The sequence below is a fragment of the Semicossyphus pulcher genome, unplaced genomic scaffold (genome assembly GCF_022749685.1).
Source record: "Semicossyphus pulcher isolate SPU_LCO1_2020_fin unplaced genomic scaffold, fSemPul1.0.p SCAF_21, whole genome shotgun sequence".
In the NCBI taxonomy this organism is placed as follows: Eukaryota; Metazoa; Chordata; class Actinopteri; order Labriformes; family Labridae; genus Semicossyphus; species Semicossyphus pulcher.
The window spans coordinates 362906-390775 of record NW_027211695.1 but is presented as its reverse complement, the minus strand read 5'-3'; the positions used below and the strand labels follow the sequence as shown (position 1 = coordinate 390775).

The following is a 27870-nucleotide window of genomic DNA, read 5'->3' as shown; positions in this document are numbered from 1 at the left end:
AGTCTTTTCTCTGAGTTTAATACATCTAATATTGATCGGCCATGCTTTGTGCGTGCTAAACGTTTTAGTCAACACTTGATAACTCAGCTTAAGGTCGTCTTCAGGGACACATCTGAAACGCTGTAGATCAGGATGATTTTGGGGGAAGATGAGTTGATTGTGCAGCGGAGACGAGTTAAAGCTGAAATGTTCTCAGACCATGTAGAGAGCACATTTAGAGAAAGACACGCTGCTCTTCTGCTGCACAGAGAACCAAACCAGCTCCCAGCAGCAGCTTCACGTACAGCCAGGGTTTCTTTGGCAGCTGTTTTACAAGTTTGAGAAGAAGAAGTTGGAGTCACATTTGAGTCATTGTTACACGTTATAGTTTCAGTCGCTGAGAACTCAAAACATTTAGTCCCGCTTGAGTGACACGTGTCATGTCGTCCATCTCTTTGTGCGCTCTGTGGTAAAGACAGAGCGAGTCCGTGCAGTCACAGCAGCACCTGCAGCTGCATCAGGCTGTGTGCTGATATCTGTGTGAGGCGTCACTGATGAGGCGACAGTCCTTCAACGTGACGGACGTGACAGAAACAGGACTGTTTACATGTATACACATGTACAGTTACTCGTCCACTACACTGAGGAACACAGGCGTCGGATGGATGTTTTCAGACTCCTGATTGGCCGCGATGCTTCTTCTCCTTCTTCTTCGTCTTTGCGTGACCGGGTCATATCGCCGCCTGTTGGTGTGGCGTTCTCATGACGGCGTTTCTGTTGTGTTTTTGGTTTTCGTTTGGACGGGATTTGTTCTAAAACATTTTGAAACATACCGGCGTACGTGTAGACGTGGCCTAACACTCGTGTTAACTGAACAAGGCTTGAACCAGAGACCTTTAGCGGTTTGAATAAACTGACATAAAAACTAAGAATAGTTTTGTGCTGCAGCTCGTTTATATTTGATTACATCTTGTTTCCCTCCAACAGCTGGTTTGTAATTCTACAACAGTCTGTCAGTGTGTCGCTCCTCTCTCCTCAGCTCATTTAGAGAAGACTGTCGGGCTGCAGCTACAACGATCCTGACAGTCGACTCGTCATCGGTTGTTGGAACGATGCACGACGACTTCATGTCTCGTATTCAGCTCTCAGCTTTAGTTGGAGGTTTTTTAAAGCATGTGCTCACTAAACATAAAGACGATAAATATGAGTTCTTTATTCAGAAATACGTCTTTAATAAACTGAAATAAACTGCCAATGACAGCAAAGTGCTGATGTGAAGAACACGTGAAGAACACGTGAAGAACACCAGTCCATCGTGCCATCACCGACGTGCGCGCGTGATAAACACGGCGCTCCTCACAGGTCCTGCAGCCGATCCTTCTCTCTGCAGCGCTGAGGCTGAAGCGCTCCCAGACGTCACAGGCTGCAGGACGCGAGCTCTGATGAACACCTGATCGTCTGAGTGTTTGGACTGTAAAAACCTTCAAAGAGAATTGAACTTGTTTGTTAATAACTTAGTCACAGATGTTTTCTAATATTTGGAAATATTCATGATTTGAAGAGACAATGAAAGCGTCCTTGTTGAGTCACTTTTTAGGACTTCTCTTCCGTCACACTAAACGAGCGGTGCTCCTCAAACCGAATGGAGTAATGTGATTTGTCAGACGTGCACCTGAAGCTCCGCCTCTTTCTGCCGTTCTCCTGCTGTTAAAAGAAGCACCTGAATGTGTGTGTGTGCAGAGTAAACACTCAGAATGTGTGTGTGTGCAGAGTAAACACACAGATATTCAGATAAGATTTCAGCATGTTGCTGATCCGTCCTGCAGCTGACGGATCGAGTCAGCATCACTTACTCTCCTCCTCCCTGAAGAGCTGCGTCTCACTCGGCCCCGTCCCATTCTTCAAAGTGTTTGGAGTCGTTTCCAGGTTCATGATTTACCTGTGTGGACGCATTAGAGACGGCGGTCGAGAGAGAATCAATACATCCTCACAGACGGGAGCCTCAGCTGTGAACACTGGCTCCAGCTGTGGGGCTCTGTCCGTGGTCCTGCAGGAGCGTCTGCACACAGGTGATGTTCAGCCTGTGCCAGGTGCTGTCACTGTACTGTTTTACCTGCAGCTCAGTGAGTGTGCTGGAAACAAGTCCAGTCTCTAAACTTTAACACAGATACGACAGAACTGAAGGCCCCTGCCCGGTTTACTTCCTGTTTGTCGCTGCAGAGAGCGCTCCCATTGGTTCCTGACACTGTTCATGTCATTGCCTGACTGAAAACAAGACTAAAAACTGTCTGTGATAACAGAAGTGTTTGTTTTTATTGGGGAAAATCTAGAAGAGAAGAAGACTAACTTCAGACAGCTCCGCCTGAGCTTTAGAGATGACGGCACCAGAGCTCACCTCTCCTGAGTTTGTTCACACTTTGTGAATCCGTGTGGGGCAGTTTAACCACTTCAGAAAGCTGCTCTGTTTCAGGCCGCAGACGATTCGGCTCACTGTGAGAAATCAGATGTGCTCGGTTGTTTGTCTGAATCTTGAAACGAAGTAAACGAGGAGTGACAGCTGTTCGGTCTTCAGACCGCTGTGAACACGTCACAGAAATAATCAGCTCGAGATGATTCGTCTACAAGCTCAGGTGTGAATGTAATGAAATGTAGTGCAGGTGGTTCTTTGTTAGACTTCATCAGATTTATCTGCATTAAAGAACTTTAATATTTGCTGTCCTGTTTTTAGAGACATGAACTAGTTTCACTTTCCTCCAGGTCAGGAGTTTGTTTAAACTGATCTAAAATAAAAACTAACGTAGCTCCAGCTTTGATTCTTTCCAACACGTCCCTCTGTACAGTCACCGTGCTGTTTCTGTTTGTTTGGGTACACGTGGTCGAAAACGTGGAAACCAAGAAGAAGAAGAAGGAGGAGAAGAAGAAGGAGGAGGAGAAGAAGAAGAAGAACTGTATTCATATTGGACCTTTAAAAACAAGAGTTTACGAAGAGTTTTGACAACAAAGCAAACCACAACAGAAGCAGGCAGACGACACGGCCGGAGGAGGAAAAGAAAAAGCAATAAAAACAAACAAAGAGAATAAATGAAGCAGGAGGAAGAAAAAACTACTGATATAAATAAAAGAGATAAAAAGATGAGACACATTAAAGTACGTGTATAAAAGTGATTTAAAACACGTCAGTGATTCTGCCCCTGACCTCCTCGGCAGGTCAGACCACAGCCGTATGAACACGATCACCTGCAGACCTCCAGAGAGCGACGTGAAGGGCTCACCTGAGAGTCTCAGGCTGTGGCTCATAACAAACTGCAGCTCTGAGACAAATACTTTGATCATGTTTCTACAGTCACAATCGTTCTTTGATTCATGACACAGTTTGAGTGTCTTTAACAACCATGACCTTTCAGCTCCGGGTGTACAGACTGATTCATAAATACATAAATAACTGACATCATGATGAGCAGAGGCAGCAGGACTGGCACCATTTATCTAGCAGAATATCCACCTGTGTTCTCCTGAGCCCGTGTGACTGTGTCTTTATAAACACTGAAGGGATCGATAGCTTCTCCAAGCTTGATTAGCTTCTAATAGTCTGTTAGCTCTCCTGTGGGCCGAGGTGCTGCCTGGAATCTAAATGTCCTGCGTCTGACCGGCTGCTCCACCACAGACCCACACACACACACACACACACACACACACACACACACACACACACACACGTGTGGGCGCTGTGGTTTGAACCTCACAGCACTGAACAGCAGAGAGAGGTTTCTGTGCAGAGCATGAGCTCCTCCTGACAGAGAACACGTCCTCGTTTATACAGTCTGCATAATTCAGACGCAGAGCTGAGAGTGAGTGACAGCTTTCAGAGGATCAAAGGGGAGCTAAATACGTCTGAATATCGTCAGCGCTAAGTGTGTGTGTGTGTGTGTGTATGTGTTCCTTCACATCAGCTGTTCTGATGATCATTAACTGCAATCGTCTCTGTACAGTCAAATAAAGGCAGCCATTCACGTCCTTTTCCACTACAGTCGTCCTTGTGTCGCATATTCATCCCATCAGCACTTTGTATTGAGCTTCTTTTCAGAGAGTCAGACGTTCATGAATTGTGTGACCTCAGTAAATCCAGCAGAATAGCGAATCAGCCTCAGTCAGCACGTCTCCTTTATTAAAGGTTTGGCTCTGACTTTATGATAATCCCTGACGGTAATGATGGCTATTATGAGAGGAAATTAAACATTATACAAAAACACAAAGAAGAGACGGAAACACAAAAGTGTCCCTGAAGGCTTCGGGTTCAATGTGAGGTCTTTATGGTAATTTCAGATTTGTGTGCTAATGAAGCATAAGCAAGGACGTTAAACACTGCAGAGTTCTCTTAAAGAGATATTCCAGCTTATTAAACCTGTGCCATATTTTTACATATTTTAGCCTCTAAATGTCGACAAAAAGTTTTTAATTGCTTCATTCAATTTCTTCAGCCGACAGCCACAAAACAGGCTGTAATGGCTGCAACATGATCCTTGATGGGTCAAAGGTCGTCCACATAAAGTTCTTGTTGTTTCCACTGACAGGCTCAGATTGTTCTTCTAAGTGTGTGACAACATGACAGAAAGGATCCCTACAGAGATAGACCTTTTTGTTACAGAGGAAGATGATTGTTTTAACCACACACAGACGTTACATCGCTCTCTGCAAACACACCAGACTCCATTCATAAAAACAGGGATTTAACCTCACAGAACATGAGACTCGCTGGTTTACTGCTGCCTCTAATGGTTAGTTTTTTGTTGTTGTGTAATACACAAATTGAGTATTTAAAACACCAAAGTCACACAATTACCTAAATAAACAAATGAAAAGGAGGCAGAGGTAGCTCAGAGACTCCTGTGTTCTGTGAGCTTAAATCAGTGTTTTTCTGAATGGAGTCTGGTGTGTGTGCAGAGAGCGATGTAACGTCTGTGTGTGGTTAAAACAATCATCTTCCTCTGTAACAAAAAGGTCTATCTCTGTAGGGATCTTTTCTGTCATGTTGTCACACACTTAGAAGAACAATCTGAGCCTGTCAGTGGAAACAACAAGAACTGTTAGTGGACGACCTTTGACCCATCAAGGATTATGTTGCAGCCATTACAGCCTGTTTCACTGCTGCAGGATGAAGAAATCGACTGAAGCAATTAAAAAACTTTTTGCACCTATTTGTCATTTAGACCCCAAAATACAGAGGACCCAGGTTTAAAAATACAGGAATGACCTTTTCAAGGAGTCACCTTTGACCTGGCTCAACTTTGACTCCGTCTTCTTCACCCACAGGACCACTCGGAGCTCTCCATCGGGGCCGCTGCCACCATGGCCCACGAGATCGGACACAACTTCGGCATGAGCCACGACCACGACGGCTGCTGTGTGGAGGCGACCGCCGAGCAGGGGGGCTGCGTGATGGCCGCCGCCACCGGGTGAGCCGAAACCTGCAACAGTCACAACAAGCTATGCATCAGAATGTCACAGATGAGATGTGAACGCAGCTGCCTAAAGAAGTCGTATTGTCACTTGAGGTTTTGGATTCTCTCTGATATAAAGACGGAGCGTTTTGCACCATTTAATTATGATCATAACAGATTAAAGTCAGCAGTGTTCATTAATACTGTATTTGCCAGGCCGTCTTTCACATTAGCTCCAACAGAATAACCAGAGTCAAAGGAAACATTCCCCCGTGATAAAAGTCCTTCAGTCCCTCAAAGTAGAATTTAGAAGCACAAAGAACTTCTGTTTCGTCTCAGCAGCCGACGAAAAGAATCATTTATTTAATATTCTGTTTCACTTCTCCTCGAATGCGTCCAGGCATCCGTTCCCTCGCGTCTTCAGCCGCTGCAGCAAACGCGACCTGGACAGCTACTTCCAGAAGGGAGGGGGGATGTGTCTCTACAACATGCCCAACATGAAGGACCTGGTGGGGGGCAAGAAGTGCGGCAACGGCTTCGTGGAGGACGGAGAGGAGTGTGACTGCGGGGAACCTGATGTGAGTATATTTGTTGTGTGATGCTGCTATGAAGCATCTTTAAAGGATTGCACTGGTTGGCATGTTTGTCTCTGTTGACTCACTGTGGCGTCTCAGATCTTTAAATGAGCTTTGAGATCTTCTAAACGATCTCTGATTTCCACAGAGAATCAACCCTGGATTTCTCTGTGACTGTGTTAAAGTGCAGTTTAATATCACTTTGAGAACAAAAACAATCAGTGGCTGTGTTTGAGATTTCAATCATATCCCACAATCCTCAGCCGCAGATGGAGCTGTCAAGTTGTCAAGGAGACGTTTACATTTTTATTCCTTTGAGCACTTCAGGGACTTTTCATCCATGTTGGTTTGAAGTTTGACTTTGGAAGTTAAAAAAGAAGGAAAAACTATTTCAGATGGTAAAATTAAGAAAGAGTTCCAGCCTGTAACGTCTACGATCATATATGTGTTTCATCATGCAATGCATTGTGGGAGCTGTAACCTCTGGTGCAGAATCTGTAGGTGCAGGATTTGACTTGAGTACAGGAAGTGTTCTGGTTTCTGTTTGTAGTCTGTTTGTAGTCTGTTTGTAGTCCGAGTTATATTGACCAATCACGTATCAGCAGGCTGCAGTGTATGCAGGACAAACAGTCCGTGTGGAGAGCAGAGGCAGGAGGAACGTGATCCTCCGTCACGACATCCCGCCTCCATCAGCTTCATCTGACAACCATTCAGCTTCTTATTCATCTCTATAAACAGACTCTGCATGCTAACAGCTAACAGCTAACAATCTGTTCTAGAACAAACATTTAACTTCGGACACAAAAGCTGCTCAGCATTTAGATTTCCCGACTTCCCTGAATGCATCATAACTGATGGCTCCGCCCTCCGTCTCATGTCACAGTAGTGTTCTGCTCCTCGTGAGGACAGACCTGACAAAGCTTCATGTTGAATCTGTTTCTGTTTGGGCTTCATCCCGCTGCAGTCAGCCAGAGTGCAGCCTCTGTGTAACTTCCTGTTTACAGTGAGACTGAGACTCAGCACAGACAGATGAACGGGCGCTCCTCCGGGGGATGGGACGAACCGAGAGAGGACAGCGTTTATTTAGCAGACACATCTGCATTGCATTGATCCTCCGTCCTTGTGTGGGAAACACTGACGGATGGAAACTGTGATGTAATTCTACTTTGAAAACAGCAGCACTTCCTATTTGCATCAGCAAAGCATGATGGGAGCAGTGGTACCAGAGCCCGGTCTATCTTTATCACAAAAAGGAACTTAAATTAGAAAGTGGAGTTCTTTCATGGAATATAAAGACTCAGTAAAAATAATCCTTTTAGTTCGTTTGTCGGATGTGTGATGGGAGACGCTGCTCCTCCCTCAGGTGTTATCTCGGTCTCTGCAGCGTCCCCACTGCCTCATCACAGATGCTCTCTGCGTTGCGTTTGTGCGACAAAGCTGAACGGATGCTGAAAGTTTTCCTCAAATCGAGATGAAGTGTTTGCGCTCAATAAACCCGGAGGTTAAGTAAACCTTCTCTGGTTCAAGCAGCAGAGCAAATTGAAAACAGAGGAAGCAAATTGGTATCTGACAGGCGCGGCGTCGCTGACGGGCTGTTTGTTATGAACCGGCTCGGAGCCGAGCTGACAGCGGAGCTCAGGCTGCTGACAGCACACCTGTTCTTAGCAATGCAAATGAGACGAGCTGCACAATGCTGTTAATGCTGCAGCCTGGTGATTTCCTTCAGCACAGACAGAATGAAGCACATGAAACAGTATGACGGTAAAATACATGAAATCCTCTTTGTTCTTTCCAAGAAGGGAAGTAGAATCCTTTCAAAACAAGACCTTACAAGCTCTAATATTTGACATTAAAATGAGAGGGCTTTATTTTGAAATCTAATCAGAGGATGTACAGAAGCTGTGTGTGAGTCTTAGTGTTTCTGTCTTCGCTCCTTCCTGACAGAATAATTGGCTTTGACAGACGTTTGTTTGGAGCCAGGGTTCGGTGCCGGGCGTCGGAGATGTTGTCTTTGCTGCAGCTCTTGTGTCGTACCAAAGTCACTCCACTGGATTAGTTCTGTCCTCCGTCTGTTCAACGTCTGCTGAAGTCGTGATTTGTCATCGTTGTCAATCATCTGTCAGAGCTGCTCAGAAGCATCCGATGAGTGTGTGTCTCTGCGATGATGGGAACCAGTTTGTGTTTGTTTCCTGATGGTGTTTCGATGGTTTGTCTTTAAGACGTCTGTCGTCTGGATGCTGCAGGGCCGTCGGAGACATGGATTTGTTTACAACTTCATACTTGTAAATAAGGCTGCATGATGACGGCCAAAGTGCTGCTCATGATTATTTCTGATCAATATTAAGATCACGATTACTAATCATAATTGTTTATTAATTTTAGGGACATTTCTTATCGTACTTTCACATTTAAATCAACAGAGCAACACGTTCAGGCTCATGTGCAGATGTTGCATCAAACTAAGACTTAAAGTCAGGTTCTTTACCTGCATGTGGTGCATCATGGGTAATGTCAGTGTGTCTGTGGGAGCTGAGTGGATAGGGTGGAAGACAAAAGTCGTGATGGGGATAAATATGTGATTAATCGTGCAGCTCCAGCTCATGGTCACCTGGTTGTTTAAGCTCAGCACTAAGCAACATGTTACCTGGATGCTGACGTGTTGATGACATCTGACTGGAAATGGAGCGAGAGCTCTGAGGGGGGAATGAAAATGTTTTTGCTTGTGTGAGATCGGACTCAGCTCCACACAGTTGTTCCCCAGGTGGCCGTGTTGTAGAGCTCCCTTATACAATCATTAAAGCGAAGTATAAATGAGATGAAACTTTGCCGTTAAACTGTTTGTGAACGTGTGCAGATCTGTTGACAGACCTGCTGTTATAGAAACACAACGATCGCTGGCTTGTGCATCTAGCTCGCTAGCTTTAGCTATGGGCAGACTCCTCCCACGCTGAAATAGGTGCACAGACCGACTGTAGACAGGTCGGCAAGCAGTGGAGCACTGGGGAGGACTGCGACGCCCCTTGTGCACTGCTACGTCCCTAATTATGCAAATATGTAGAGAAGAAAGGAGAGATGAGCTTCAGAGTGAACGACATCTGGAATTCTCTGTTGACTCAGTGTGTGTGTGTGTTTGTGTGTTAACAGGAGTGCACCAACGACTGCTGCAATGCCAATAACTGCACGCTGAAGGAGGAGGCTCAGTGTGCACATGGAGTGTGCTGCGAGGGCTGCAAGGTGAGACACACACGCATACACACACGTGTCACAGGAGGGAGCTTAGTATCTGAGTATCATTAGCTGGCTGTCAGTCATCATGTCAGCGTGTTGACATACTGTACCCCCAGCGTGTGCCAGCCCCCGTCACAGCACGGCTCCTCGTCTTCACACCTCCGCTCTTCATCACCGCTCTCATCCCTCTGTTTATGCTCACGTCCTGACACCTCATTGTGATACCAACAACTGTTGACTCAAACTGTATGAAGCTTAAACCTGTAAGTAAGGTGTGCACAACCTGCAGAAGAAGAGCTCCTCTTCCTCTCTGTGTTCTTCTCCCTGCAGTTTTATGTCTCTGTTGACATTTCACGTTGTATGATACACTGAATAATGTATGGAATATCATATTTTATTGCACATGTTATATTTTTCATTCTTTGTTCATAACTTGCTCTATTATTATAACTCTTTTTTCATCTCTCACAGTCTGTTTTACATTCAAAGTGTCCCTTTAAGCTTCATTAAAGCCACTCTTATAAATAAAAAATAATGGATTCAATCACTGCAGCCGCTTTAAACAGCTTGTTCAAGGTCACATTGTTGTGCCTTTGTTCCACTCTGTATAAAAGCTACGAGCAAATAATGGGAAAGGTAATGTTTTTACACCTTTGAAATGGCAGCAGCAGGTGATGTTTGTGACCCAGCAGAAGTTTTTAAGTTTAGAAGAACAGGTTAGCAGCCAAGAAGGTGTAGGCTAAGAAGAAATTAGCAGCTAATTCGAAGACAAAGTAGTCAGCTAGTCTGACCTTTGACTCATTGAAGAAGAATAAGTCAACGGCTAATTTGAATGATTAGAAGAGCAAGGAGAAGTTAGCAGCTAAAGAAGAAGAAGAAGGTCTGCAGGTAAGTTAGAAGAAGAAGAAGAAGGAAGAAGTTGAAGCAACTAGTTCATAAAAGAATTAAGCAGCAAACTCGAGAAGTTATTAGCTAAGTCGAAGAAGAAGAAGAAGTTATTAGCTAAGTCAAAGAAGAAGTTATTAGCTAAGTCAAAGAAGAAGAAGAAGAAGTTATTAGCTAAGTCAAAGAAGAAGAAGTTATTAGCTAAGTCAAAGAAGAAGAAGTTATTAGCTAAGTCAAAGAAGAAGAAGAAGTTATTAGCTAAGTCAAAGAAGAAGAAGAAGTTATTAGCTAAGTCAAAGAAGAAGTTATTAGCTAAGTCAAAGAAGAAGAAGAAGTTATTAGCTAAGTCAAAGAAGAAGAAGAAGTTATTAGCTAAGTCAAAGAAGAAGAAGTTATTAGCTAAGTCAAAGAAGAAGTTATTAGCTAAGTCAAAGAAGAAGTTATTAGCTAAGTCAAAGAAGAAGAAGAAGTTATTAGCTAAGTCAAAGAAGAAGAAGAAGAAGAAGTTATTAGCTAAGTCAAAGAAGAAGAAGTTATTAGCTAAGTCAAAGAAGAAGTTATTAGCTAAGTCAAAGAAGAAGAAGAAGTTATTAGCTAAGTCAAAGAAGAAGTTATTAGCTAAGTCAAAGAAGAAGAAGTTATTAGCTAAGTCAAAGAAGAAGAAGAAGTTATTAGCTAAGTCAAAGAAGAAGTTATTAGCTAAGTCAAAGAAGAAGAAGAAGTTATTAGCTAAGTCAAAGAAGAAGTTATTAGCTGAGTCAAAGAAGAAGAAGAAGTTATTAGCTAAGTCAAAGAAGAAGTTATTAGCTAAGTCAAAGAAGAAGAAGTTATTAGCTAAGTCAAAGAAGAAGAAGTTATTAGCTAAGTCAAAGAAGAAGTTATTAGCTAAGTCGAAGAAGAAGAAGAAGTTATTAGCTAAGTCAAAGAAGAAGTTATTAGCTAAGTCGAAGAAGAAGAAGAAGTTATTAGCTAAGTCAAAGAAGAATTTATTAGCTAAGTCAAAGAAGAAGAAGAAGAAGTTATTAGCTAAGTCAAAGAAGAAGAAGTTATTAGCTAAGTCAAAGAAGAAGAAGAAGTTATTAGCTAAGTCAAAGAAGAAGAAGAAGTTATTAGCTAAGTCAAAGAAGAAGAAGAAGTTATTAGCTAAGTCAAAGAAGAAGTTATTAGCTAAGTCAAAGAAGAAGAAGAAGTTATTAGCTAAGTCAAAGAAGAAGAAGAAGTTATTAGCTAAGTCAAAGAAGAAGAAGTTATTAGCTAAGTCAAAGAAGAAGTTATTAGCTAAGTCAAAGAAGAAGTTATTAGCTAAGTCAAAGAAGAAGAAGAAGTTATTAGCTAAGTCAAAGAAGAAGTTATTAGCTAAGTCAAAGAAGAAGAAGAAGAAGTTATTAGCTAAGTCAAAGAAGAAGAAGAAGTTATTAGCTAAGTCAAAGAAGAAGAAGAAGTTATTAGCTAAGTCAAAGAAGAAGTTATTAGCTAAGTCAAAGAAGAAGAAGTTATTAGCTAAGTCAAAGAAGAAGAAGAAGTTATTAGCTAAGTCAAAGAAGAAGTTATTAGCTAAGTCAAAGAAGAAGAAGAAGTTATTAGCTAAGTCAAAGAAGAAGTTATTAGCTGAGTCAAAGAAGAAGTTATTAGCTGAGTCAAAGAAGAAGAAGAAGTTATTAGCTAAGTCAAAGAAGAAGTTATTAGCTAAGTCAAAGAAGAAGAAGAAGTTATTAGCTAAGTCAAAGAAGAAGTTATTAGCTAAGTCAAAGAAGAAGAAGAAGTTATTAGCTAAGTCAAAGAAGAAGTTATTAGCTAAGTCAAAGAAGAAGTTATTAGCTAAGTCAAAGAAGAAGAAGTTATTAGCTAAGTCGAAGAAGAAGAAGTTATTAGCTAAGTCAAAGAAGAAGTTATTAGCTAAGTCAAAGAAGAAGAAGAAGTTATTAGCTAAGTCAAAGAAGAAGTTATTAGCTAAGTCAAAGAAGAAGAAGAAGTTATTAGCTAAGTCAAAGAAGAAGTTATTAGCTAAGTCAAAGAAGAAGAAGAAGAAGTTATTAGCTAAGTCAAAGAAGAAGAAGAAGTTATTAGCTAAGTCAAAGAAGAAGAAGAAGTTATTAGCTAAGTCAAAGAAGAAGTTATTAGCTAAGTCAAAGAAGAAGAAGTTATTAGCTGAGTCAAAGAAGAAGAAGAAGTTATTAGCTAAGTCGAAGGAAATTAATTTTGCAGCTAACTTAAGGAGGAAAAAGAAGTAATAAGCCAACTTCAAAGGAAGTTGGCATCTAGCTGGAGGAAGAAAATAGCAGCTAACTCAGAGAAGAAGAAACAGAAAGTTAGCTAACTCAAGGAGAAATAAGAAGCTAGCAGCTAACTCAAATGAGGAAGAAGTTAGCAGCTCACTCATATGAGGAAGAAGCTAGCAGCTCGCTCATATGAGGAAGAAGCTAGCAGCTCGCTCATATGAGGAAGAAGCTAGCAGCTCGCTCATATGAGGAAGAAGCTAGCAGCTCACTCAAATGAGGAAGAAGCTAGCAGCTCACTCATATGAGGAAGAAGTTAGCAGCTCACTCATATGAGGAAGAAGTTAGCAGCTCACTCAAATGAGGAAGAAGCTAGCAGCTCACTCAAATGAGGAAGAAGCTAGCAGCTCACTCATATGAGGAAGAAGCTAGCAGCTCGCTCAAAGAAAAGTAGGTAACTTAAAGAAGAAGAGAAAAAGATGATGTTGGCAGCTTACTCAAAATAGAGGTAGAGGTGAACATCTCACTGAGGAAGAAGAATATTTTAGCTGCTAACTCGAAGAAGAGGTGGAAGAAGTAAGCAGCTAATTTAAAATAGGCAAAGAAGAAGTTAGCAGCGAGCCGTAAAAAAACAACCAGGTTTGGTAGCTGCTTAGCTTTGAAGCAGAGGCTCAGATCAGCTGCCGTATAACGGACTGTAAACGATCATTAAGAAAGCAACGTCTCTGCTTGGACTGTTACACACAAGACTCTGATGCTTTGTTGTCTCCGTCACACATCAAACCTGTTTTGCTCACAGAATACACAAATTGATCACACACTCAGGGAGCAATTTGCCACCATTGTTTTGTTCAAAGGAAAGCCAGCATAATGACAGGCATCTTTAGGGCATTATTACTGAACCTCTGTATGAAAGGGGCTCGTGTTTACTGTGGGAAGTGCAGCTAAGAGTGAAAATGAATCATCTATAAACAAGAGATGTAGGTGCTTCTACTTGAAGCATCCACTCTGAGATCTCCATGTAGTTTGGGATGTCCTCAGCTCCCCTCTCACTGCTTGTTTTCTGTCTCTGCCAGTTGAAGCAGGCGGGGACCATGTGTCGGGGCCCGGCGGGGGCATGTGACCTGCCAGAATACTGCACCGGGGCCTCTCCTTACTGTCCTGCCAACGTCTACCTGCTGGACGGCTCCTCCTGTCAGTACGGCCTGGCCTACTGCTACAACGGCATGTGCCTCACCCACGAGCAGCAGTGCCTGCAGCTCTGGGGCTACGGTGAGGCAGACAACCACCGCACAGTACAGAGCACTTTATATTCAGTCAATATCACAGGGATACACAGAGAGCAGCTTTAAGCCTTTCTTTAAAGACTCTAAAATGAGGGATTAACCAGTGCAGATTTTAAAGGTCAGTGCTTTTATGAAGGGATTTAAACACGGTTTGTGGTTTAAAACTGCTTTAAACTGCTCACAGATTCTCTGTTGTACGTCAGAGCTGATTGACACAATGAATAACACGAGTCTGTAACAATAGACATGAAAGCAGCATGTATTTGTTCGTTTTACCCTTCAGATGTGAAAGCTGCATTCAGAAGTGTGACAGTGTTTTCGCAGGTGCACAATAGATAATAGGTAATACACAATGCTTTCCTCTGACAGCTTTAGTGTTAGGAGAAAACAGAGTAGATCTCCTCCAATGTTCTGGGACTTTAAGAAAAATAATCAGATTAAATATTGTAAAATATTTCAGTTCTTCTCTTCAGACCTCAGATTTCGTTTCACCACAGTTTCCCTCACACCTAAGACGCTCATTTGGGACAGGCAGTGAGATGTGAATACCACAACGAGAGTCACACATATTTGCTTAATTAAGCAAATTAAATTATGAGCCAGGAATGTGTCCCCAAGTCTATCAGCGCTGAGAATCTCCTGACGTCCTTACTTGGAGAACTGGTCAAACCAAACTCCATTCAAAAAACAAGCGTTTTAAGAGTTGTTTCTTGTCGTCTTGCAGATACACCTGACAGAACATGAATTCAGACTTTTTACAAACCTGCATCATCATGTAGTTATTTCAGCATCCTTTTAAACATGTTTATTGCAATTTATTCTGCAGAACCTGTTTGTTGTGGCTTCATAGCGCTGTAGTGAGACAGATCTCAGCCCACCTGTGACTTGCTAGATACAGTAAAACTGCCACTCAGCGGAGACAGATGGACAGGCGCTCCACAGCTGAAACAGAGCGCCATCAGAGAAATCCTGGTACTGATCCGAGCTAACAGCTCAGCACACTGGGCACTGGTCAGCCTGAAGGAGCTGGAAGCAGCAGGAGAGTTCATCAGACACAGCTCAGGAGGAGGAGGGAGGTTAACCAGCTGTGTGCACATCAGGAGAATGTTATGAAGCCAGACAGGAAGGCGTTTCCTTTTCCGACATACCTGGACGTGCGGATGTTCTTTCATTAAGCTGTTGTAGAGAGATGGAGATTCAACGGTCTGGTCACTTTTAAGAGCTGTTGTCTGAATCTGCAACATTTTTAGCTAGGTTTAGCTCGACACTACAGATGACAATTAGCATTCTTGCTAACTCCAGCATGTTTACACCCTGTATTTTTGTTCTGATGTTAATTTATGGACTTAATAATGTTGATTACAAACATGCAGCTAGGAGTGAAGTATGTGTAAAGCCTTGCTTAGCAGAAATACTCCAGGTAGCATGCTGAAACTGACACAAGTCCGTCCTCCGACAGCTCCAAAACTATCTTATAAACATTTAGTGTGTATTTTTTTGTAACCTGTGGAGATATAAATCCTAAAGTGTGACTTTGTTGCTCTAGAAGAAGTTAGCTTTGGAGCTATACTTCAGAAACAGCGGGGTGCACTGACTCCACCCTGCATCTGAGCGCTCTGTCCTCATGGTGGGGTTGCCATGTTTCAGCTCTGTTGTGAATCCACTGTGAGCTGAACCCATCTGACTCCATGAAACTGATATTGATCTTTTCATCTGCTTTGACACCAAACGAGCACAAATCCCACACGGTCTGTCTGTTCTCAGAATCTCATATTGGAGACACGTTTCTGGTTGTAGCTGAAGGAGGGTTGCACTGTGTGTGTGTGTGTGTGTGTGTGTGTGTGTGTGTATGGTGCACTTTGATCTTCATCATCACGTCTGCTGTAGAGTCGCAGCTCTGTGAGTGAGTCAGCACTTAGTGGAGGAAAACATGTTGTAACTGCTGCATGAGTCCAGAGGGCTGATGGGATTGGATGTGTTTCCAGGAGCTCGACCGGCCCACGACGCCTGCTTTGAAGACGTGAACGCAGCGGGGAACGCTTTCGGGAACTGTGGGAAGGACGAACACGGAAACTACATGAAGTGTGAGAAAAGGTGAGAGATTCTTCTGATACATGTGTTATTTATTTAGTGGTCAGGCTGTTAAGGATTCTTAGCCAATGAGGGTGTGTCAAATACCCTGCAGTTCCTCTGGTGTCCACTAGAGGCTGCCTCCAGCAGTGAGTCAGTCCCCATAGAGCCCCATGTTAAACTTTACAGCAGAAATAAACATGTTTACAGCCTGGTACAAAAAACAGTTTGGGTCTCTATAGCTCATTTCTCTCTTCATGACAACTGTACGGGGAGAATCTTTATACAGCTCACCTGTTTACATTATATTAAGGCTTAAAGTGAAGAAGACGCATGTTGAGCGAGCAAGCGTTTAGGAAAAAAGCAGTCAGCCAACCATTTTGTTGTTTTTCCGTGGGCACTTCGACCTCTGGTGAGCTGCGACAAGGAAATAAATCTGGGCTCTGTTGAGCTAGCAGCGCACATCACCTCATCCTTGTTCTTCCTCCATCTGTCACGAGTTTGAGGATGAGCAAAAAAAAAGGGGAAAGGACCCAGATGCAGACAAACAGGAAACAAGGCAAAAACAGAAAGCTCACTTGTATAATCCAAAGAAAGAAAAGTCCAACCAAACGTCACAAAGAGTCCAGGTATCTCAGACAAAGACAAACGACATACGACGAACCGACAAAGAAACAGGCCAAGACAAAGACGATATACACTGAGGGGAACCAGGGACAGGTCAGCAGACATTTTTTACAGTGTAAATAAAATTAAATGTGTAAGTAGGCAACTTAAAACAACTTAAAACAACTTAAAACAACCTTAAACTTCGAATCTCTCAGATTTTTGTTTTGAGCTTGTGTCTCCCCCTAGTGGTCAAAAAAGAACAAGTGCAGCTTTAATGAAACAAAAATGAAGCCCCTGATTTCATTCTGTCACACTTGTCTTCTACAGTCATGCTGTCATCATATGAACACATAGATGAACACATAGTTTTCATGCTGTGCTGTTACACACACTCGCTCACCCTGCCCTCTGTAACTGTCAGCATGCGTCTGAGAGACAGCCGCCGTGGCGCAGTGCCAGACCTAATTAATGGAGCCAAATTAGCGACTAAGCTGTGTAAATGAGGCTCTGGATGAAGGTGGTTGACAGCTGCCTCGAATGATCCACCGCTGCCCAGATCCATTACGGCGTCCCAGAGGGGCCATTAAAGTGTTTCTGGCCGCAGCGAGTCACAGAGCTGATTAGAGGAGATGTAAATCTGTCGTTATGAAGACGTGTGAATAATGTTCACACAGCTGCTGTCTCTAAACCTCCTCATTTGTTTCGCTCCTGTTTGGCTGTCTGTGTGTTTGTTTACTTCTCTGGATCTCCGTATCCGTCAGGATGATGACGACAATAACAATAAGGGCTGTTTCCTTCCTCACAGAGTGATGAAGAGGACGATGAAGAGACTAAAAGCTTTACAGTTAAGGATGTAATGGTAACGACGTCTCTTCAGTAAAGATATATACATTTAGATTTCACTGAAGCTCTGCTGACGTTTATTGTTTTTATTTGTCAGTTCTGAGAAAAGATGTTCGACATCAATAAAAAAGAGTAATAAAGAGTGTTTGATGAACTTCATTAAATTTATAGTCTCATAGTTAATAAAAAAATGCTTCAATTAGAATATTACAAATTATACGACCCAGAGCTCAGGCGTCCTCCTCTGGTGTGTTCTGTTATAACACAGGTGTGTGCGTGGTCATGCAGGCCACCGTTCCTTCACATATACACACATGAACCAGTCCCTCCAGGATTTACAGCCTTGGCTGGGATTGTTGCGGCCTAAAATCTCGCTTTGTTAGTGGATTAAAAGTTTGTTTCGTGGCTTCTTTCTCTGTGGAACACATTCAAGAGATCCCTGATCGCCCTCACCAGGTCTGCGCTCCGTCCCGCCCGCTCCGCTCTGCCGATGAGAGGCGCCTGTTTTATTCTGTTATTTAGTTTGGTGCCAGGTTTCTCTCCTGGCATTTAAGGTCAGTCAGTCAGTTAGGTGTGTTTAAATGAAACCTCACAATGGATCAACACATGATGACAAAGCTCCATCCAGCAAGAACAACACAAACTCAAAATCCTCAGTTTCAAATCAGTTTATTAAAAATATTAAAGCACAAGACAACAAATCCCACAATCCACAGAGCATATAAACAGTCCAACTCAAAAGTCCACTTCGGGTTTTCTTTTTTTTTCTTTACTCTTCTGTTAAAGTCCAAAAATCTAAATATATAAAAATATATATTTATATATATAAAAATATATATTTCCAAACAAAAAATGAGTTCAGTCAAAAGAAAACAAGAAAATCCTTCAGCCAAAAAAAACGTGTGCTTCCTCCAGTCAGTCCGGCTCAGTCGATGGTAAATCAAGTTCCGGTTCCGGTTGTGACTTTGGCCGGTTCTGCTGAGCGACAGCGTGACAGAGTGATCCAGAGTTTTGTTGCAGACGGAGGATGTCCTCAAAGAAGTGTTTGTCAGGGACTATTTCCAGCAGCGGATGAATCCACATTTGTTGTTGGACAGAGTCACAATAAACTACATGTAATAAAGGAACAACGTGTGTGCTGGAGCTCGACAGCACAAAGAGGAGGACGATGTTTTCAGCCTCTGCACCTGAGATTTGTTGATAATTAGAAAAATATGAACCAGAAAGATAATTTATATTTTGGCTCTTTTCTACAAATCACATAAATATCAACATCATTAGTAGAGATAATGACCCCCCGCTGCTCCACTGGAGCCGCTAACAAGTGTTTCAAATTAACATGAAGGAAATCGTGTCTCTCTCCTCGCAGTGATGCAAAGTGTGGAAAGATCCAGTGCCACAGCGCCGCCAAGAAGCCCAAAGGCACCAACGCCGTGTCCATCGACACCACCATCAAGACGGGCGGCATCGAGGTGAAGTGTCGCGGCACCTACGTCTACAGCACCCAGGACGGCCAGGGAGACCTGCCCGACCCCGGCCTCGTCATGACCGGCACCAAATGTGGAGAGGGCAAGGTGGGTGCGCGTCTCCTGACTGAGTGTTGAAACAGTGTGTGTGTTCCTCTGACTCCACACAGACAACGAGCAGGACCCTCACCTGGGCCCGAACATGAGGTCAGGCCAGGGTGTCTGATCAATCGCAGCACTTGACTCAATGATTACTGTGACTGGCCCCCTGCTGGGAACATGAACACCTGCCTGCCGCTCTGACACGGCCTGTTATTGAAGAGGCTGCAGCTGGCAGCTCGTGGCTTCTCGCTCACAGAGGATTTAAAGCTGTGTTCTCCAGCCAGAAACAACACAACGGTTTCAGCCTCCTGGCCGAGGTCCTCTGTGCTGTTTGTTGGCTGCCACGGCTCCGGGCTGACAGAAGCAAACACACGAGACAGTGATGAAGTGATGGATGAAGTGTGTTTACATGTGTGGTTCTCACACAGTCTGAACGCTGCATAATGTTAAATGCAGCGAACACTAGGGTTGGAGTTAGAGCTGCCCCCGTAAACTCATCCATTCATGTGATCAGTGTAGAAGAAGAACAGGTCTCCCTTGCTAATATGGCGAATGTAAATGAGCATATTTGAAAGGACTTAAATCTCCTACTGTAGCCTGTGACAATAACAGTAGACCTTTCATACTTTATTGGAGCTACTTTAAAGATTAGCTCAGGCATGCTCGCAGGTTCCTTTCCTGTGCACGCTTCGTCCTTATCTCCTCTCCCTCAGCGGATTTACCTGAGAGTTCGTATTTATTCCACATAAATAGTTAAACGTGTTCTCATTGATAGTTCTCACTTGTACTCGTCTTCTGACAACTTTTGAATGTCACAGTGACCCGGGAGGTGTGTGCTGCGCTCCGTGTTTGTTTAAGGAACATTTGGTTGCATGTCAGAGGCTCAATGGAAGATTAACTTGCAGGTAAACCCGCCTACAAACCTGCACAGAACTCATAAAATCCGAGCTGAATTATGCATGTGAGATACATAAACATGAAAACACACTCTCTGTGTTTATCCTGCCTTCCCTCTGCAGCACATTCAGACACTTGAATTCCATTTCAGCCATTGTGCCGGCCGCGCTGAAAGCACTGAATGCTGCTGCATGAGTAATATATTATAAATAGGCAGCTGAGAATATTGTGTGCCATCCAGCGTGATGGATTTTGAGTCATCGTATTGAGCGGGCCATAAATGCACATATAGCACAAAGCTGCTGCTTCTAATCACACGGTCACACATTCACCAGCACTAAATTGATTCCCCCGCTAACAATAGCTCTGCCAACAACAGGCTGAGCAGCTGATACAGTACTAATGCAGATACTAATGTAAGTGCTAATACAGCTCAGTGATGGAGCGCTGCATAAAAATGTGATGAATTATGACCTTCAGTTTGCAAGAGAGGCCTCAGGCGAGCAACTGCAGCAGCTTCTTACATTATGTTAAAGGGAGCTCCACTTCTGTCTCATCCTGGGACACAGTTTAAATTACTTATAGGAACAACAAGCTTTGTGATTGAGCTGTAGATTCATCCTGCAGCAGTGAAACAGGCTGTAGTGGCTGCAACATAATCCTTAATGGGTCAAAGGTCGTCCACTAAAAGTTCTTGTTTTAACCACCGACAGGCTGCTTGAGAGGTCGGCGCTCATCACATGACCTGCCAGCTCCCCCAAAAGTGAAGCCCAGACCTCTCCATCGCCCCCTGGGGGAGGGGCTGTTAGTTTAGGGAGCGCTTGATTTGATCTGCAGCAGAGTTTTCTACGGGCGGAGCATTTTAAACGTCAACATCACCGTCAGTCATGTTTATTTAAAGGGCCTGCAGAGAAACGGTCGTATTTCACTCCAGCGTCTCTCGCTGGGCCGTTCCTTTCAGAGGGAGGGGCGCAATGCATGCTGGGTGTTGTAGGAAGTAGAATGGGCGAAACCACGAGCCGTTTGTACGACTTTCTCCACAGCTGTGGCGCCAATTTCAAATATTATTGCTTATATTGATCACAGAGAACACCAGCTTTAACTGACAGGAGCTTCTTCCAGGGGCGGACTGCTCCTTTAATAAGACAAAATTGTGATTAATATTCGATTCATTGTGCAGCCGTAGTGCCCCACCTGTAGCACCCACCTCTCCCTCCTTTTCACCTCCTTTTATTTGAAGGTTTTTTGTTGGTCTGGTTTTTCATTTTTATTTGGATGTTTAAGAGATTTTTTTATAGAAGTCTCTAATGTGTTTTAAACTGTTCCAGCTCCTCTTCAAAGGTGAAGCACAAGAACAAGGAGCTTCAGGCTGTTACAACCTTTCAGAGCCTCTGACCTCAGATCAGTTCGATTCATCTGTCTTCTTCTACCTGCTCTCCAACGTAACATAGACGTAACAAAGTCTTTAGCGGGAATGCAGCGTGAATGTAAGTGGTATTAAAATCAGTGTCAGAGCAGCGCTGGAGTCAGAATGTGTTCAGTGAAAGCAGCTCAGCATTTTAGAGAAGATATAAAACAGGATGCTGCTGCTGCTCCCCCAATCTCCTCCGGCAGTCAGGTTGCTCCAAAGCCCAAGGGCACTGGCATAAGGCCGATCAGAGCGTGTGTGTGTGTGTGTGTGTGTGTGTGTGCACTGTAAGCTCTAACACAGTGTGTGATCACTCTGCTTGTGTTACCACAGGTGTGCAGAGACCGTCGATGCCAAAATGCTTCTTTCACCGAGCTGGAGACCTGCCTCACACGCTGCCACAGCAACGGGGTACGCACACACACACACACACACACACACACACACACACACACATACAGAGACATGCAACTCACTGTGCTCCCGGGCACAGCTCCCTAATCTTATTGTCACACTGTGTCCTTGGGCAAAGGTAGTGTTTTGCAGCGCTGTCACCTGGTCTGTCGTAAAGGCGGGAAAATAGATGTCTGCAATGCAACAGCAAGTGAAGTGATGAACTATTTATCGGAGCGGTACAAGCAGGCCCGAGGCAGAGAAGGAGGAATCATACATAGTTTATGAGAAAGTAACTGAGCTCGGGGTCGGAGTGTTCGGGACTGAAACACTTGTTACTCTAAGAGAAGATGGAGACGGAGATAGGAGCTGTTTATCAGGGAGATGTGACCTCTGAAATCATCGTTACAAAGAAAAGTTTATTGAATATCTGTTGATTTTAAGAGCGAACAGTTCATGGAAACTCAAGAGAGCTGTGTGTACGAACCACTGGGCTCTATTTCTAAATGTTTTGGGTCCAAATGGATTGTCCAATCAAAGGTCGTCCACTAAAAGTTCTTGTTGTTTCCACTGACAGGCTCAGATTGTTCTTCTAAGTGTGTGACAACATGACAGAAAGGATCCCTGCAGAGATAGACCTTTGTGTTACAGAGGAAGATGATTGTTTTAACCACACACAGACGTTACATCGCTCTCTGCACACACACCAGACTCCATTCAGAAAAACAGCAATTTAAGCTCACAGAAAATAGGAGTTTCTGGTCTGCCGCAGCCGTTCGGTTAGTGTGTTTGTGTTACTGTGTGTTACATTGGGTCCAAATTTAACAATTCAAAACACCTATAACACAAACAAGCTAACCAGACCTGGCAGAGGTAGACCAGCAACTCCTGTACTAAGAAGTAAAATCAGTGTTTTTCTGAATGGAGTCTGGTGTGTGTGCAGAGAGCGATGTAACGTGTGTTTGTGGTTAAAACAATCATCTTCCTCTGTAACACAAAGGTCTATCTCTGCTCGTGTTGTTCTGTTAGTTCAAACGCTGTAGATTAAATTGCTGCCAGTCAAAAGGGTTGAAAGATTTGAGTTGCTTATTTGGAGTGATCTTTGTTTCTCAGCTCCCTCCTCACTGCAGAGCTTTCTATTCTGAGTCTGCTGTTGTCCTGGGGCTCCAAAACATGGCGAGGGAGAATATAAAGGTGTGGGAGGTTTACTCTGATAGTGTCAGCATCATTCGTTCGTCCCTCTCTGACCTCCCACTCACAAACAGTCATTAGTGTTTATTTAAGTTCACTTCCAAGCCGAGGGAACCGCTACAGGTCATTAAGATTTTCTACAGTTTCAGAAAACATGTATATTTATGTCTCATGGCTATGTGCACGAGAGAGTCTGCTTCCAGCGCCCTTTTCATCGAGAAAAAATACTGTTGAAAAAAAGAGCAGATAGAAATTCTGAACTAAAACAAATTGACTCGACAATCTTTAATATCAAGATGCCACTTACAGCTGTGCACGTTGACATCATTCATGTAAGCCACCACTTCTTTAATCAAAGCAGACAGTAATCTGTAATACAGTAATTAACCTGATACATTTTCTCTTATGTGCGGTGGCAGACAAGGGCAGTCCCAGTTTCCATTAGAGGGAACCGGCTGCAACTTTCAGACACGATGCAAAAGTCCAAAACAAATGCACTGATGGAAACTTGCTTCAAAAAGCCCAACAGATGCATTAACATCAGACACGCTGAAAACACAGAGACGATGCAAACACAGAGACGATGCAAACACAGAGACGATGCAGACACAGAGACGATGCAAACACAGAGACGATGCAGACACAGAGACGATGCAAACACAGAGACGATGCACACACAGAGACGATGCAAACACAGAGACGATGCAGACACAGAGACGATGCAGACACAGGGACGATGCAAACACAGAGACGATGCAAACACAGAGACGATGCAGACACAGAGACGATGCAGACACAGAGACGATGCAGACACAGAGACGATGCAAACACAGAGACGATGCAAACACAGAGACGATGCACACACAGGGACGATGCAAACACAGAGACGATGCAGACACAGGGACGATGCAAACACAGAGACGATGCAAACACAGAGACGATGCAAACACAGAGACGATGCAAACACAGAGACGATGCAAACACAGAGACGATGCACACACAGGGACGATGCAAACACAGAGACGATGCAGACACAGGGACGATGCAAACACAGAGACGATGCAAACACAGGGACGATGCAGAGTCAGAAACACACAAACCCAGAAAACACACGCAAAAGAAAAACACTGCAAATCCAGTCAACACAATGGAAGTGCTCCAGGCCTGTAGGGGGCGCTCAGTGTAAGGCTTATATGTATAAATGATCATGATATATGTATATATATAAATACAGCGTTAGAGGTCAAAGGTCAAATTCTGTCGTCCTCAGCGTCATGGAAATGCGACTGGTAGATAGAATATAGTCTAAGCTTTACAATGATATATGACACTCTGTGTATGTCAACCTCTGTTATACTGGCTCTATGTGTCCGGAGTGATAGCACATAGAAAGCTACCAGTGCTGCAATGCTATCGTACATTTTCCAACACCAGAGACAGACCTTTATAAAATGAGACATGGTCCCTCCAAATTGGCACGACGGCCAAGTTCTGCGGGTCTGGCTCACGGACTGTTGTCGGGAGAGAGAGGGAACTCCCGGGGGTCTGAAGCTCCTGCGAGGAGTGAACACTAACACACCTCAGTGCTCAGAGCCCGACACCAGGTAGAGTCAGCTACACAGCTAACTGAGATCTAACAGAAGCTACTTTAGCAAAGCTATCCGTCGACCAGGAGCAGTCAGAGGTACATGGACAACAGAGACAGCAGCGTCTAACGTCTAAAGTCTGATAATAAAGTCTCTGTCTCGTCTGTCTGTCCCGTCTATAATAAACCTGATACACTGAGCGCCCCCTGCAGGCCTGGAGCACTTCTGTTGTGTTGACTGGATTTGCAGCGTTTTTCTTTTGCATGTATTCTGGGTTCGCTTGATGTTTATGTATGTTTCGGTTCTTTGCAGTGTTTTGGACTTTTGCATGAATTCTGGATTTGCAGCCCGTTTCTTCTTATGTGAATCATTTTGGCCGTTGCAGCACGATTGCCCTTGTCGGCCTCCGTACTTATTTCTTTCAAACATAAAATAATAATGGCTGTCATGAAACCTTTGCAGGTTAGACACAAAGTTATATAGACTGAATTTGATGCTGTAAACTGTTTGGTCAATAGATCTGCACTCGTTAAACGTAATGATCTCAGCGATGCCACGGTGAAAAGACGAGCCAGATTCTTCACTAGATTGTTTTGTCAGTTTTCTGTCCGGGCTCCGCCGGGCTCAGGAAACAGCACAGCAGTGTAATGCAATATGGCAGCAGTACAGCTGCTGGTAGCTGAGGGCTTTCAGAGGAAAGCTGCTGACATGCTTTTGTCTGCGCTGTAATATTTGTAAAGCCAAAGGAAAATTAAATCTGTAGTGTTTGTTTTCCCTTCAGTCGCTCGTCGTGTTTTTCTGCCCTCCGTCTCTCCAGAGTAAACACGGCGAGCCGGGCCGAGACACTGATGGAAACGGTTGGATTTCAAGGTTGGACTTTTTATTACAAAGAACAAACTTCAGGACACAACTTTGTTATGTTGGCGAGAAGGTGAAATATACAGCTACAGTGTCTTTACTGAAAAGTCTGTCATCTTAACCTGTCAACAGCGCAGGCTGCTGATACGTGATTGGTCAATACTATTTGGACTACAAATGTACTACAAACAGAAACCAGGACAATTCCTGAACTAAAATCCAGTCCCACGCCTGCACATGTAGAATATGTGAATAAAGATATCCAAGATGGTGACCGGAAAGTTTCAACCCTGGAGGCTTCAGTGGGTGACGACGTCTGTGGGGCCCACGAGGCACGTCTCTGGTCCAGGGTTAACTGGACTCTCAGAGATGTGGACTTGAGACTTGGTGACTTGGAGTCGAGTCGACTCGAGTCACTGTTTTGATGACTTGGGACTCGACTTGGACTTGAGGCCTGATGACTCGGATGACTTGTGTGTTCATAAGTTTGAATGTTAGCTGTTAAATATAAAATGATCAAATTCAGTGTCGTCAAGTTTCTGTCTAACCATCAGGCCGTACGCAGCACAAACCGGGAGTCATGATTGGACGACTCAAAAAGCTCCCTGGTCTGTGGCTGTCATGATTGGATGGCTGGCTGTCAGTCAAACTCCTCGCTATGGCAACAGGCAACATCAAAGCCCCCAAAGAGAAGCCTCATCAGTCGTACTCGTTACTCCTCAGCACGCTCTCAGAGCAGACCGTCGTCATGGCTGCGTCTGAGATAACACAGATACAATCCACTGTCAGACTCTTTGAACAGGTTATAAACTGACCAATAACATCATTATTAGACGGGCTGCTAACACCTGGTGTTTTCTCTTTATAAAGACGGGATACACCATATACATATACACCATGAGACCAAAGATGTGTGTGGTGCTGGAGAGTGTCTGAGCTTTGTTCCATTTAAAAAGTGAAACATAAGGTCACCCCCCCCCGACCCGATTATACTTTCCAACAGTCTGTAAGAATCAAAACGACTGCGAGCCGTTCCACCACGACGCCCTCTGAATAATGACCTGTAATCACCTCTGAGTGTTGGATAAAGAGGGCAAATGTGGCGTGAACAGTAAAAAACTTCACTACATTTGGCAGTAAATTACCTCTAAAGTGTTTTTAATTAACTTGTTTTAAACTTGAGCAAAAGAAACTTTTTTATCTGGACATAAAACTTGATTAATATCTGCATACGTCTTGTGTAACTCACCGGCCCTAACTGAGGGAGAAAATACGGCTACGCTCCAATTACACCGAGATGTAATTATGCTATCGGTGATTAACATGCCTATTTAGCCCATTAGCATTCAGGCGACATGAAGGGCGGGCTGTTGTTAGCTGATTCTTATCAGACTCCAGAAACCTGCTGCACTTTCTCTGGGAATGTTTCAGCATCAGCATCAGTGTGCAGCGAAGCCACGACCTGGATTTAAACACTCCTCGGCTGATGTGTGAGATGTCCCTCAGCCCTCTGAGTCTGCAGGACTGTTAAGAAGCTCCTGTAATGAAAATGTCCTGTATGACTTCTTTAAAAGATGCAAAGCAGCCGTTCTCTCAGAGCGAGCTGCTCTTCCTCTGCTCATTATTCCTGTTTATTTGCATTAAAATCCAGCGCGCTCTAAAAGCCGCGGGATCACTGTGAATCAAATGATAATGTTGAATTAAAAAACACATCAGAGCCACCCTAAGCTGGGAGGAAGGCAGAGCTGTCGAGCTGTGTGGAATAATCCTGACTCTAAGCCACTTCCATTATCCATCCACTGTTACTGTGAGAGACGGGAACAAAGGAGGGACAAACGGCATAAAACAACAGAGAGAAGAAGAAGAAGGGGATTAAAGGAGGAGAGGATGTGTTGGCTGGGTTTCTCCTCACTCATAATACGTCACATCCTAATTAAATAACAGCCAGGCGAACGGGAGAGCCGCTGCCCGAACAGTCACCCGAAGCTGAGCTGTCAGGCTCATTTCTAACGTCAACAGGGAAGGTCGAAAGACACACCATGTCAACCCGGGTCGCTCGGGTAGATGTGTTCATCCTGCAGCAGTGAAACAGGCTGTAATGGCTGCAACATAATCCTTGATGGGTCAAAGGTCGTCCACTAACAGTTCTTGTTGTTTCCACTGACAGGCTCAGATTGTTCTTCTAAGTGTGTGACAACATGACAGAAAGGATCCCTACAGAGATAGACCTTTTTGTTACAGAGGAAGATGATTGTTTTAACCACACACAGACGTTACATCGCTCTCTGCACACACACCAGACTCCATTCAGAAAAACACTGATTTAAGCTCTCAGGAGCTGCTGCTCTGCTGCTGGCTCGATACATACAGATACATTTTTGAATGATAACTGAGTGTAAAGTCATCAATTAAAACGCCAAAGAAACACAATACTAACAATAAAATGATGGTTTTTAAGGCAGCAGCAGACAGCGACCCCGATGTACCACAAAGTAAAACAGCCTACAGAGTCTGGTGGCTTTAAACAGAGCGATGAAACAGCCACTGAAAACTACGGAGGCCCTAAGTTGACACACATCCGTACATTTTATTTACTCCGTTATTCGGAGCCTGCAGGTGGATGCTGGGTGGTGGTGGGGCTGAAAGTTAGAGCGCAGTACTGGTGCAGCGATGGCAATGACAGAGCAGACGGAGAGAGCGGACATCTTGCAGCTTAAATAGACGCCACATTGCGAGGAAGTGTTTGTCAGGTGATGTGGAAGTGACGTATATCAATTATTAAATCGCAGGCGTCGCCCCATTTGTAACTGAACCGTTACTAACTGACATGACGTACAGCC

General features: G+C 43.9%; 1 protein-coding gene across 2 annotated transcripts in view; it reads left to right on the top strand.

Annotated features, from left to right (window-relative positions):
- The window catches only part of adam19a (ADAM metallopeptidase domain 19a), a 171399-nt gene that overhangs the window by 130971 nt on the left and 12558 nt on the right, over nucleotides 1-27870 (top strand). For both annotated transcript variants that reach the window (XM_069671980.1, XM_069671981.1), the window contains exons 11-17: nucleotides 5290-5432; nucleotides 5818-5995; nucleotides 9137-9226; nucleotides 13398-13593; nucleotides 15593-15701; nucleotides 18499-18703; nucleotides 21336-21413. In XM_069671980.1, coding sequence (XP_069528081.1) covers nucleotides 5290-5432; nucleotides 5818-5995; nucleotides 9137-9226; nucleotides 13398-13593; nucleotides 15593-15701; nucleotides 18499-18703; nucleotides 21336-21413 — 999 coding nt within the window. The remainder of the gene's footprint in view (nucleotides 1-5289; nucleotides 5433-5817; nucleotides 5996-9136; nucleotides 9227-13397; nucleotides 13594-15592; nucleotides 15702-18498; nucleotides 18704-21335; nucleotides 21414-27870) is intronic.